The sequence below is a fragment of the Eupeodes corollae genome, chromosome 2, assembly GCF_945859685.1.
Source record: "Eupeodes corollae chromosome 2, idEupCoro1.1, whole genome shotgun sequence".
Lineage (NCBI taxonomy): Eukaryota > Metazoa > Arthropoda > Insecta > Diptera > Syrphidae > Eupeodes > Eupeodes corollae.
This window is the reverse complement of record NC_079148.1, coordinates 124,975,986-124,988,580: the sequence shown is the minus strand read 5'-3', so window position 1 is coordinate 124,988,580 and position 12,595 is coordinate 124,975,986. Positions and strand designations below refer to the sequence as shown.

Genomic DNA, 12,595 nt, shown 5'->3' with positions numbered 1-12,595 from the left:
TGGAAAAAATACAATCAACGTTTTTTTTTATAAATCTAAAAAACTGGAAAAAAATGTCACCTCTAAAATTTGATGAATAAAAAATGATTTCATCTCCAAAATAATTGTATGCAACGAAAAATTAAGTTTTTAACATCTGGTAAAATTTTGAGAAAAGTCAAATTCACAGTTTTTCTTTATAAAAAATAAAAACCTAGAAAAAACATTACTTAAAGTTTTGTAAAAATTGATTTTCGACTCAAATATCTTTTCAAAACTTTGAGATATTGACTTTAAACTACTTTTACTTATTAAGAAATATGTTTTTTAACATTCAGTACAATTTTGAGAAAAACTTAATCGACATTTTTTTAAACCAACACGAAAACCTACAAACTTTTAAGTAAGACAAATCAACAGATGGGATTGGAAGTTATTAGTATGGGTCGCACCCCAGCCTTTTTTTGTCTAATTTTTGTCATGCTTCATTCAGTTCATTGATCTTCTATAGACGCTTCTCCTATTAACTTCGTTTACTTCTTAGGTCGCCTGAAAGCTAAACAAATAATAAAATATCAATCTTTTCAATTTTCATTATAATTTTATTTTAAACAATAAAACAGGAAAAAAATTAAAAATAACATACAACTAAAATCAATTGACATTTTTTTTTTGCTATTTTGTGGGAGGCTTGAAGAATTTTTTTTTAATTTTTTAATAAATCTTGTTCAGGTATTCGTATTCAGTCTGGCATCTTTTCAATTTTAATTATTCTGTCTGGATAATATTTGTTTTTTTTAGAAGAATGAGGTGTAGGCGGCAGCATTGTATGGATAGTAAGAAGCGGCATAAGCAGCTGGAGCAGTGTATGCAGCAGCAACGGGTGCTGTGTAGGCAGCAGCAGCTACAGGAGCGGTATAGGCAGCAGTTACGACTGGAGCAGCAGCTATACCATTGTAATTCCTAGCAATGTACTGGGAGCTGGATGCGGTGACAACGGGAGCAGGAGCGGAGTATATGAACTGGGGCTTAGCTGAAACAGTGCAGGCCAGAGCCAAGACAACAATGGTGATCTACAAAAACAAAGAAAACACAAAAATAAATATTACTTTTTTGATAAACAACAATTTTAAATAATTTAATTTTACCAATTTGAACATTTTTGAAGGAGGAGGTGGTTTTGAGTTAGTGCTAGTTGAAGATGGACTACGTTTTGATAATCAAGAACTCTTACTTTTATAGTTCACCACCCCCAATGGAATTAAAAAATTGTCCTCCAAAAATTAAGGTATATGCTAAACTTAAGGCTATAACAACACCGACTTTGAATTATTCTGTCCAATTCAACAATTTAAGTTTCATTTCAACCAGCAATGAGCCATCAGTGTAGAATTAATGGGCAAAAATATATAAAAATATCTATAGCGTCACCAGTAAGCCATTCTAACACATTAAGCTTCTCCCAAGTATATAAGGGTTATATACTTTAAATTATAAAGTGCAAATTCGCTAGGTCCGTCCATCAAACTTTAAATTAAAGACAAACATAAAGTATTCAAATCACGTCCTCATTGATTTGACACATTTATTTGTACTTACTGATGGAAGCTTTTCTGACTATACCTTCGACTACGACTATGTTCATGATGATGATGATGATGATAAGTTTTAAATATAAAAACGTGATGTGCAGCAACTTTTGGCACTAAACACCGTTTTTGTTTTGATTTGATATTTTATTTACGATTGTAGTTTAATTTTATCAGTAAAAATTAAATCTTCCGAAATTCAAGTAGCGTGGGTATTTTGAATATTTTATAATAATAATAAAAAATGCATTAATGCAATTCCAAAACCGTCTATAAGTATAAACGCAACGCAAGTAATTGCAGCATTATGTTGATGATGTCTGACTTAATTTGGCAAAATAAAGTATGGCTTTTAAGTAAATTGGGGCGATATAAGTCAGTATGCAGCGCCACCAGTGCAATGTGGGGATCAAGGTAACTGTGGCAATTGAAAAATTATAATATATTTTAACACAAAGTTCAAAAACAATAAATATTTCGGTCAGGCATTTCAAATCAAATCAAATTGGTTGTTGAACATAATCTTTAATCTTTGTGTATTTGAAAAATATATGTACATACTCAAGTGTGAAGAGCTTTTGAACAAAGATGTGTGTCGTAAATATTTTAACAGCCTTTAGAAACAGAAAAATAAGAAAAATAGAAGAAAAGAGCTAAGGCATTTGAGACCAAGGTAAATGAACCAATTAATCTTATTCTACTTTCTTTGTATATATTTTCAGTTTATGACGCAAAAAAAAACTGAAAAATTAATATTCAGAAACGTTATAGGTACCATTGTTCACAATAATACGCGAATTCTAAGTGACTATAATCTTTTTGTTGTAATTTGTTGTAATTTGTTACACATTTAAATAAACCAATTAAAGTCAATCTAGACTGAGTTCTTTAGTGAAGAATATTGTTCTGCATTTATTATTATTTCCGAAGTCTTTCTGTATATCAATTCATGGCAGTTGAGATTTGTATATTGTGAGCTAATGCCTTCCTTTCCTTTTTATCCATATGGCCTATAGCTTAAGTACTAAAAGGTTTTTTCAATTAAGTATTTCAATTTTAACAAACCGTTTTTTAGGAAACTGTCAGTTATGAACTTCTTATCTAAAAACTATGACATTCTGGAACGATTCACCCTTGAAGAATGCTATGAAAATTTTCAAATTTATTCAAAATTATATGGATTTCTTTTCGATCATTGAAATTGGACATATCACAAAGAGGTCAATACCTAGCATTTTGTATAGAATTTTAAAACTCAAAATAATTCAAGTTAGTAAATTACCTCAACCGTTGAATCTTCCATTTTGAAGGCTTTTGAGGCTTGGAAAATCTCAACATTCAATGTGGTTCAAATATTACGGTGAAAAGATTGCAGTACAAGCTATTATTAATTACGGAATCGGAAAGTATTAATAAAATGGCTCTACGGGCGATACATGAAACTAAACCATCACAATTTTACTAGAAACGTTTAATGATCGTGTTAAATCTCGAAAACGTGATGATAATTGGCCTCCTAGATCTTTCGAGATTTACCACCTTTAGGGAAAATTTTCAAGAAGAAATAGTAAAAGAAACATATGGGATTTGAGATTCTATAAAAAAAAGATCATTTAACAATTGCTTCAAGAAGGTGGGTTGTCCTAGACTACTACATTAACATGTGGTGTTGAAGTGAGCTTGAAGATCACCTCAATTCTTTATATACTCGAATCGAGTTGAAATGAGCTTGATTTAACTCAATTCCCGTCGGAGATCGGAGCCAAGTCAAAATTTGAGAAGAAAAACCTGTGTGAAGGAGTTGGTTTAACAGACAATGCATTATGGTCTGTTTGTTTGCATATTTGTGTACAAAATCAAATTACAAAAAAAAAGAGGCTGGGATGCAACATACACTGATAACTTCCCATCCCACCTGTAAAAGTTTGTTTGTTTTCAGTTTGGGTTAGAAAAGTTGTCAGTTTTAAATTTAAATTATCAACAATATTTTTCAAAAAAAGGAAAAGTTTAGTTTGAAAATCCAGTTTTGTTAAATAGATTTTTAGTCAAAAAAAATGTTACCAATCTTAGTAGTATTTCTTAAATTTTTACAAATTGTATGAACGAAATTAATTTGAAAGATATCAAGAACCGAACATCAATTTTTACCAAATTTGCGTACTATTATTTTATAAATTTTATTTTTTTATGAAAAAACGGACTGTTGGATTATTATTAAAAAAAAGAAGTCTGAATATCGAAAACAATGTTTCCTCTGAAATAAAAAGACTTTGAAGACAATATTTTTAATTTTTAAAAGCATTTTGAGTCATAAGTAAATTTTTACCAAGTTTTAGTATTGTTTTTTTGTTAAATTTTTATTTTTTGTAAAAAAAACTATCAATTAGATTTTCCTCAAAATTTAACTGAGTGTTAACGTGTTAACAATAATATTTATTAGAAGATAAAAATAGTTTAAGATATTTGAGTCGAAAATTAACTTTTACCAACTTTTGTTAATTTTGTTTCGGTTTTTATTTTTTTGTAAAAAAAAACTGTCAATACCATTTTTCTCAAAATTTGTCAGGATGCTGAAAAAATATTTCTTATAAGTTAAAATTAAACGAAAACCATAATCTCAAATTTTTGAAAAAAGTCGAAATTCAATTTTTATCAACTTTGAATAATGTTTGTTTTCTTATTTTTTTTATAAAAAAAATTGTCAATTCGATTTTTCTCAAAATTTTAGCAGATGTTAAAAACTTGATTTTTCGTTGCAAAAAATTGTTGCGGAGATACAATTATTTTGTATTCCCAAAATTTTCGTGGGGACGTTTTTTTTTTTCATTTTTTTTTTGTATTTATAAAAAAAACGTTAATTGGATTTTTTTCAAAGAATATATTTGTTTGGTATCATGGTACAATATATAATATAAAATTAAATTCTTTTGGTTTAACACGAATCAAACTATCTCACTTGCACTTCACACATCGAAACACCATTTGCATTTTAGAAAATGCTGTCATACTTAATCATTTTTAAATCATCTTGTGCGGTGGAAACACCAAACATATTTATTTAATCTAAACTGAGATAAGCCTTTGGTGAAAACATAACTAAACTTAATTATCTTTTCTATTGTTTTCTTTTGCGAAATAAGACCAGTTAGTCCATTTTCATTAACAAAACTAAATAATATCAACAGTAACAGATTGATTTTTTCCCTAATGGAAAGCACATACATTATTCCAAATGCACAACTACCCAATAAACGCAGCCATCGAGATACAAATGCAATATCAATCGTACCAAAATTTGAGAACGAAATCACATAAGATCCATTCGAGACTCGTATAAATGTCAAAAACCCATCCATAGTAAGATTCTACTCTAACTTTTATTGATGATATTTATACTATGGATATTGTTTTTGTTATTTGTGTAAGATCCTACTATACAATGGATAGATTTTCCAACAAAACAGAAAGATTCAGAAAGGACTCTCAAAAATTGAGTGGATGGTTTTTTACCATAGCAATTTTAAAAAAATTTAACATTTTGGTTACCTCAAGATATCTTACGAACAAATAATGCTATCGAGTTGAACTTAATTTTATATTATATGATATGAAATTATACCAAATTAGCATATTTTTGGACAAAAAAAATCCCACTCACATTCTTTTTAATAAATCATAAAAACTAAAACAAATATGTTTGTCACCTTGAATATACGTTTTGACATCTGGTAAAATTTTGAAAAAAAATCTAATTGACAGTTTTTGTAAAAAAAATAATAACCAAAAAAAAACAAGTAAAATTTACTTTCGATTCAAATATCTTTTCAAAATTACAAATATTGGCTTCAAACTCAGCAAACTTTTTATAAAAATCCAACAGTTCGTTTTTTCATAAAAAAAATAGAATCTACAAAATATAGTACCTACGCAAATTTCTGTTCTCGATATATCTTGAATAAATGAAGGTACTAACTTAAAAATGATTTCAATCTGTGATAAAATTTCATACACAAATCCTATCTGTATTTGTTTATAAAAAAATAAGAACTTTCAAATAATGATACTAAAATTATTGAAAATTATTTATTGACTAAAATTTCGTTAACAACAAAAATACTTTGAAATCAAACTATTTCATTATATACAAAATATTGTTTGTAATTTTTATGTTCATAGAATAATTAAAAAGACAACTTTTTTAACAAAATACGAAGACCTTCAAACCTTTTAAGTAAGACTAATCGACAGACAGGATGGGAAGTTATCAAAAATGGATTGCCCTGTATTTTAAACTAGATTCTAAGTGAACAAGAGTCTAAAGTTAACTTATTCTCGATTAGTTGGTTTATTTTTAACGTTTTCTAGTGTTAAAAACCGCTTAAACTTTGGTAACGTCATGTTTACTTTTAAACTCTAAGCTATCGGTTAAGAATAATGGGTTTTAATTGTCTATGGATAACATAAATTGTAGTTTAGTTTAGCAAAAACAAAAGCAGAACAAATCGAAGAACTATGAACATGGTCATTAAAGTTTTCTTTTTTCTCATTTAGATAAACTGAAAAAATATCAACTTAGCATTATCTTAAGCGTGGTGTTAGTTATGTTAGTCGGAAATATAAATTAAGCCTACTATCTTAACTAAATATCTTAACTATCTTTAAAAAGCCTACACTATAACACCCATAAATAGACAAATAGAACAAAACTAGTATAGTTTTTTTTTTGTGTGACGTAAATGGCGCTAAAAGTCACAACATTAGACATTTTATTAATTAATAAACATAAACAGAGAAAAACAGATATTGGGTGTGTATGGTGAAAACAAAATTTAAAGCACCCACACTAATTCTGAGCTTTGGTGGGAAACTGGAGTTGGAATTATTATGGGCCTTTAGTTTGTCACATATGTTTCATTCTATCAATAACAGTTTATAATGGACTATTGAGACCATAAATGTAACACGATTAATGGAACGATTTTACCTTCTGTGACCATTTTATGACCCTTTGCACGTTTTATAATTGGATTGCTGCTCCCAATCTCGACCTTGAAAAATTAAACAATCTTAAAATCATAGTTATATCTTTTAATGACCAATTTTTGATGATCTTTGCGATAAAATATTTGGATCACGGAACTGATCAAATATGTTTTGTTTTATTTATAGATAATTATGTCGTGATTTAAAAATGTTTATTGATATTTTTATAAGAATGAAATTAAAACAACATCATAAACGAAAGCAACATTAAACAATGTTTATGGTTAATTTTTCGAGTAGTTCATTGGTTAAGATAAAATGTCGAAATGCTTTCTTTTGGTTAAAATCTTAATCTTCTTAATATATATAAATTACGTGTCACGATGTTTGTCCGCTATGAACTCCTAAACTACTTCTCCTATTTTCATCAAATTTGTACACCGTACGGAGTTTGATTCAACTTGAAAGATAGGATAGCTTATATCTCAATTTATGATCGCAATATTATTTTATTGCAAATTATTTGTCTTTATTTCCGAACAATACATTACTAGACGTTGGGAATGGTAAAATTAGAACTGAAATGCATTAAATTGCCAGACAACTTCAGGATATGACTTGATTCAGAGTATTATCTCAGATATACAGAGTATTTACTTGAATCATACCTTGCTCAGTCATATGACTAATTTGGCAGCCAAAAATGTTGATGTTGACGAAATTAACTTCCAGATACAACCGTTGTTACCAGTCTTTTAAATCAATCGTTACTATTGTTAATAAAAATGATACCGCAGCATAATCTTCTATTAAAGATTGGTTCACCTATTATTCTTCTGCATAATTTGAATCCATCTCAATTATGCAACAAAACACTTTTGGTTTTCATAAAGATCACCGAAAATATTCTTGAAGCAAGAAATTTATCTGATACCGTTAAATTCTACCATACCCTTCAGAAAGTAAAAGTTTCCAATTCGATTAGCTTTTGCCATGTCTTTAAATAAGTCTTAATGCCAAACAATATTGTGCACCAACTAGTGCTAAACTAAATTGGAATAAAAAGTACTTAATTCAAAATTATAAACATTATTGTCAGACATTTTAAACTGTCGACCCTATATACCTAATTTATAAGTTTAACTGTTAGATGTTATTAACTAAAAACTTTGTAATATACTCATTTGTTACAAACTAATATAATAATAATAATAAAATACTTTTTAAACTTAATTCTTTTGTATTGATTTCTACTTTACATCAATTGTACGAAAATTTTGATCAAACAACAATGTTTTATCACAAAAACGTTAGCAACAGCAACGCGTGGCCGGGTCAGCTAGTTCAATATAAATTATAAAATTCTAATTCGAAAAATGTTTCAACGTTATTTAAAAGAAATTCACATAAATGTGAACATTTGTAACTTCTTATCAAAATAAAAACCTGTCTTAATCTTTCTTTTTATTTTTGTTTAAAAATTCGTAAAAATATTAATAAGGAGTTTCGAAAACTGAAAACAAAATTTCAAATCATTATCAATTTCTTTAAAATTTTGTTCCTAATTTTGATTGTAAAAATCAACGATTGACAATAAATTAAATAATGTTTATTAAGAAGAAGTTATTGTGATGGGTCCGATTTGTCAAATCGATAATTTTGACAATCCTCGACGTTTCAAGGCCCTTAGAGTCGAAATAAAATAGTTTTAGAAAAATGTGTATGCATGTGTACGTACGTTCGTACGTCTATAAGTTCGCGACGTTTTTTCCGTTGTAAATAGCTCAAGAACCAGAAGAGATATCGACTTCGAAAAAACTTTGTTATACAGATAAAAAGAGAGAAAGGCCTCTCAAGAAAATTGCGTGGGCTGTCTAGAGACTTGAATTAAATTTTATATAATATATTGTAACGTGATGCCAAACAAATATATTTTTTGTAAAAGATATAATTCACGGTGGTTTTTTTTTATAAATCAAAAAATCTGAAAAAAAATTGTCACCTTAAAAAATCTACGAATACAAAATGATTTTATCTGCAAAAAAATTCTGGTAAAATTTTGAGAAAAACTGAATTTTCAGTTTTTTTTATAAAAAATAAAAAAATAAAAAAAAAATTACTCGAGGTTGGCAAAAATTTAATTTTGGCTTAAAACTATTTTTTCTATTAAAAAATATTGTTGTCAATATTCAGTAAAAGTTTGAGAAAAGTCAAATTGACAGTTTTTCTTATAAAAAATAAAAACTTGAAAGAAAATTTAATTAAAGTTAATAAATATTTATTTTCGACTCAAATATCATTGCACAAATTTGATATTATGGCTCCCACTTAATTTCAACTTATAAGAAATATTGTTTTTAAAATTCGACAAAATCTTGAGAAACATCCAATTGACAGTATTCTTACAAAAAATAATCGAAAATAAACAATACTAAAACTTGGTAAAAATTTACTTACGACTCAAAAAAATATTGTCTTCAAACTCTTTTTACTTCACAGAAAATATTGTTGTCGATATTCAGTAGTTTTTTTTTTTGAAAATGCAACAAGAAACAAAATGATATTCGGTTCTTGATATCTCTCAAATTAATTTCATTCATCCAATTTGTAAAAATTTAAGAAATGCTACTTAAATTGGGAAAAAATTGTTTTCGACTTAAAATCTATTCAACAAAACTAGATTTTCAAACTAAACTATTTCTTTATATGAAAAACATTGTTGGTAATTTAAAATTATTTAAAGAATAATTCAACTGACAACTTTTTTAGCCCAACACAAAAACCTACTTACTTTTAAGAATGACAAATCGACAGACGGTTTGGAAGTTATCAGTGTGAGTGGCATCCCATCCTATTTCTTTTTTTCATTAAATTTTATATCAGAAGTTATTATTACCGTTCCTAAAATTGAATGGTTGCAAAAATTGCTACATATTTTCAACGACTTTATAAAATCTAATTGGTGATTTTGATATCGCTTAACACAAGTAATTTAACTTTTATCTATTTACTGAACATGACTTCTTGATTCTAAGAATAAGAGTTCATCATTTTCCCCGTCAATTTTTTTTTTGCTTTTTTACAAACTGTCACTCTTTAGACGTGTTCAGTTCAAATGCATCGTTTAAAAAAAATAATTTAAAATGTAAATGTTTAAAAACAGACTACTAATTTAAAAAATTGTTCACTATTTAGAAAATTGCTTACTAGTAAAATGTTACGTACGAACAATTTTGTTTTGAAGTGTGTGACATTGTCTCTTGATGCAATTGCAATTCTAACCCAATCAATAAAACCAGTCACATAATTTCTGGCTTTATTTATAAACTGATTTTTTTAATTATGTTAACTCTAAGGAAGTAGTTTATCTTTATTATTAAGACGTTAAAAAGACAATTTTCTTTAATTTCTGTCGGCAACTTATAATCCTATCAGCTCAATCATGTAATAAAAATCCCATCTTGGAAAAATGAACAAAAAGAATTTGACAGAATTCGAATTTTTTGGTTCGTAATTTGGCACTTTTTATTTTTATTGTGTATCAATGAAAGAGGAAATATTGAAAATCAACAAGAAAAAAATTACAATCGACAATTCTTGACCTAACCTAAACCAAAGTACCTTCATTGAAAATGGAAAACGTGCTTTGAATTCGACATTTTCGTCTGGCTCAACTTTTATAACTTAATTTACTTATTCTCCCAGCCTATGTCTTTCTTGTGATTCAATAAATCAAAATAAAAATATCAAATTAATAATATAAAAATGTGTATTTCTCACCTTGACTGTTTCCAATGTTAAAAGTACAAATTGTCAATCAATCGTTCACAAAACAAATACAAAGTTAGGTACAACCACTTAGAATACTAAGTAAGTTTAAGTATTAACTCGAACTTCAGCAGTCAATCATCTATAAAGATTTTTTTTTATTTCTTGGAACTTAATAAATATATAAAAACTGTTAAAATCTAATTAATATGCGCATATACTAGATACAAAAAAAAAATAAAATCACGCACTTTAATAATATTGAAATGTCAGTGATCCATGGAAGTGTTCATGGTGACATTAGACCGAAATACAATACTTCCATTTCGTCCGAATTGACCTGAATAACGCCTTCGTTCGCGTTTTGCGTATTTTACAACAATCATTACAATAGCCAAGATGCCCGCACAACTCAGAATAATCATCACAATTTTGAGGCCAAGCAAGTAGAGTTCTAAACGCTTTTCATGGACCTTAAGCTGATTAATAGTATTGCGCAAAACATCGATTTCCGACTCTTCTTGAATTTTTGGTGCAGCACCATCGTTGTGCTTGGTACTGGTGCAAGTTATGTCCCGAATGTGGGTGGACTCCTCCGTTGAGGTTTCCGGTTCAATGTGCAACTCGACAAAGCCCGATAAGAATGGCGGAGATAAGATCGTGTGCAAGTAAGAACAATTGAAACGGTTCTTCGACAGACCAACCTTCACTAAATTCGGAAACGCGTAGGCAAAATGAATCCCATGGATTTCCGTCAAGTTATTCCCGTCAACGTAAAAGTTCTTAATTTTCGACATATACGGGAAGAAGATGTTCAGATTGAGATCGGTCAGATTGTTGAAGGAGAGATCGAGGGTTTCCAAGGCAGTCTGTTTGGAAAACATACCGAAACTTATTTGAGAAATGTTCGTACTTCGCAGATAGAGCTCTTTGAGACGACGCAATTTCTCAAAAGACGTTATATTCAGCGGACCAATTTGGTTGTAGGACAAATCGAGCACCAAAAGACTTGTTATATTGGTGATGTTTGAGATGTCGGTGAAGTTGTTTCGTCCAAGGACTAGCTTCTCTAAGAAATTTGCGTTCAAAGCTGTTATAGAGGAAATTGTGTTGTTTTCCGCCCTCACCACCTTGGTTGAGTTGATAACCAGAGATGTAAGTTGGTTTCCATCCAAATGAAGCCGCAAAAGGATGTTTTTGTCCTCCAGGTTAAAGTCAGTCAGTTTATTGCCACTCAGAAGAAGAGTTTCAATGCCGTAAGCCATCTGGAATGTGCTCGGATGCAGAGAGAGCAGTTGATTATTCGACAGATTAATTTCCCGAATGCGACGAAGTCTCGAGAACACTTCCGGATCTAGACTCCCCAAGAGATTATTATCCAAGGCAATCACTTCGAGATATTGATTTTCAACAAAGATGTCCTTACTGAGGTTTGAGATTTTGTTGTAAGACAGTACGATCTTGTCAACTTTTGGCAAACCTCGAAAACTGAACTCATTAACATCCTTGATCGCATTTCGACTAAGATCGATTCGAATCAGGGAATTGGCTCCATTAAACACAGAAGTCCCGATAGTCGTGATATTATTGTTGCTCATGTTTAAATAGGACAGAGAATTGGCCGATGCAAAGGTATTCCGTGTTATATCCAATATTTCCGTAAACGAAACATCCAAAGTTCGGAGGTTCGGAAAGTGTTCGAAAAGCTTGAAGGGCAAATAAAGAAGTCTTGAATCATAGAATTTCATAAATTTAGTCATATTCGCTCGGGTGTAGTTCATCATTTTGACATGTTGACTGTGAGTGACGTAAAATCCACTGACCGTACAAAAGGCTTCCTGACTCTCGTAGTTACTTTCCGATTCGTCGCACTTAAAATGGACCTCATCATTGCCCAGGACCAGAGTGCAAAAGAGTCCTATGGACAAAATTACTGTCCATTCAAATTGCATTTTCAGACGAATAAAATAAAACCGACCTATCCCGACGTAACGATAATTTAAAACTGAAAAGGATAAATTATTGTTTAAAAGAAAGAACAATGCATGAAATAATTTTATATCGGCAAATGTCTTATCACAAAATGCATGTTTTTTGTTTTTGACTTATTGTTTGCTGAAATCAAAGCTATACCCTGCTTTGCATTGTGATAAATTTATTGAGGATTTTGCTTGCGTATACTCTTAGCGAGGTTGTCCATTGCGGATGGTCAAAGTACTTTGTTGCGATAAGAATGCAATTTTTCTTTTTGCAATCAAGAGAAAATTATAAGAAAG

At 29.4% G+C, this 12,595-nt stretch overlaps 1 protein-coding gene across 1 annotated transcript; it reads right to left on the bottom strand.

Moving 5' to 3' along the window:
- Positions 1 to 912: 912 nt before the first annotated feature.
- LOC129945641 (insulin-like growth factor-binding protein complex acid labile subunit) lies at positions 913 to 12,329 on the bottom strand. Its single transcript, XM_056055484.1, has 2 exons — positions 10,332 to 12,329; positions 913 to 1,052 (listed from the first exon to the last, which is right to left on the bottom strand). Exon 1 carries the CDS (start codon positions 12,269 to 12,271, stop codon positions 10,589 to 10,591), a length of 1,683 nt encoding a protein of 560 aa, XP_055911459.1. The 5' UTR covers positions 12,272 to 12,329; the 3' UTR covers positions 913 to 1,052; positions 10,332 to 10,588.
- Between the last annotated feature and the right edge of the window lie 266 nt (positions 12,330 to 12,595).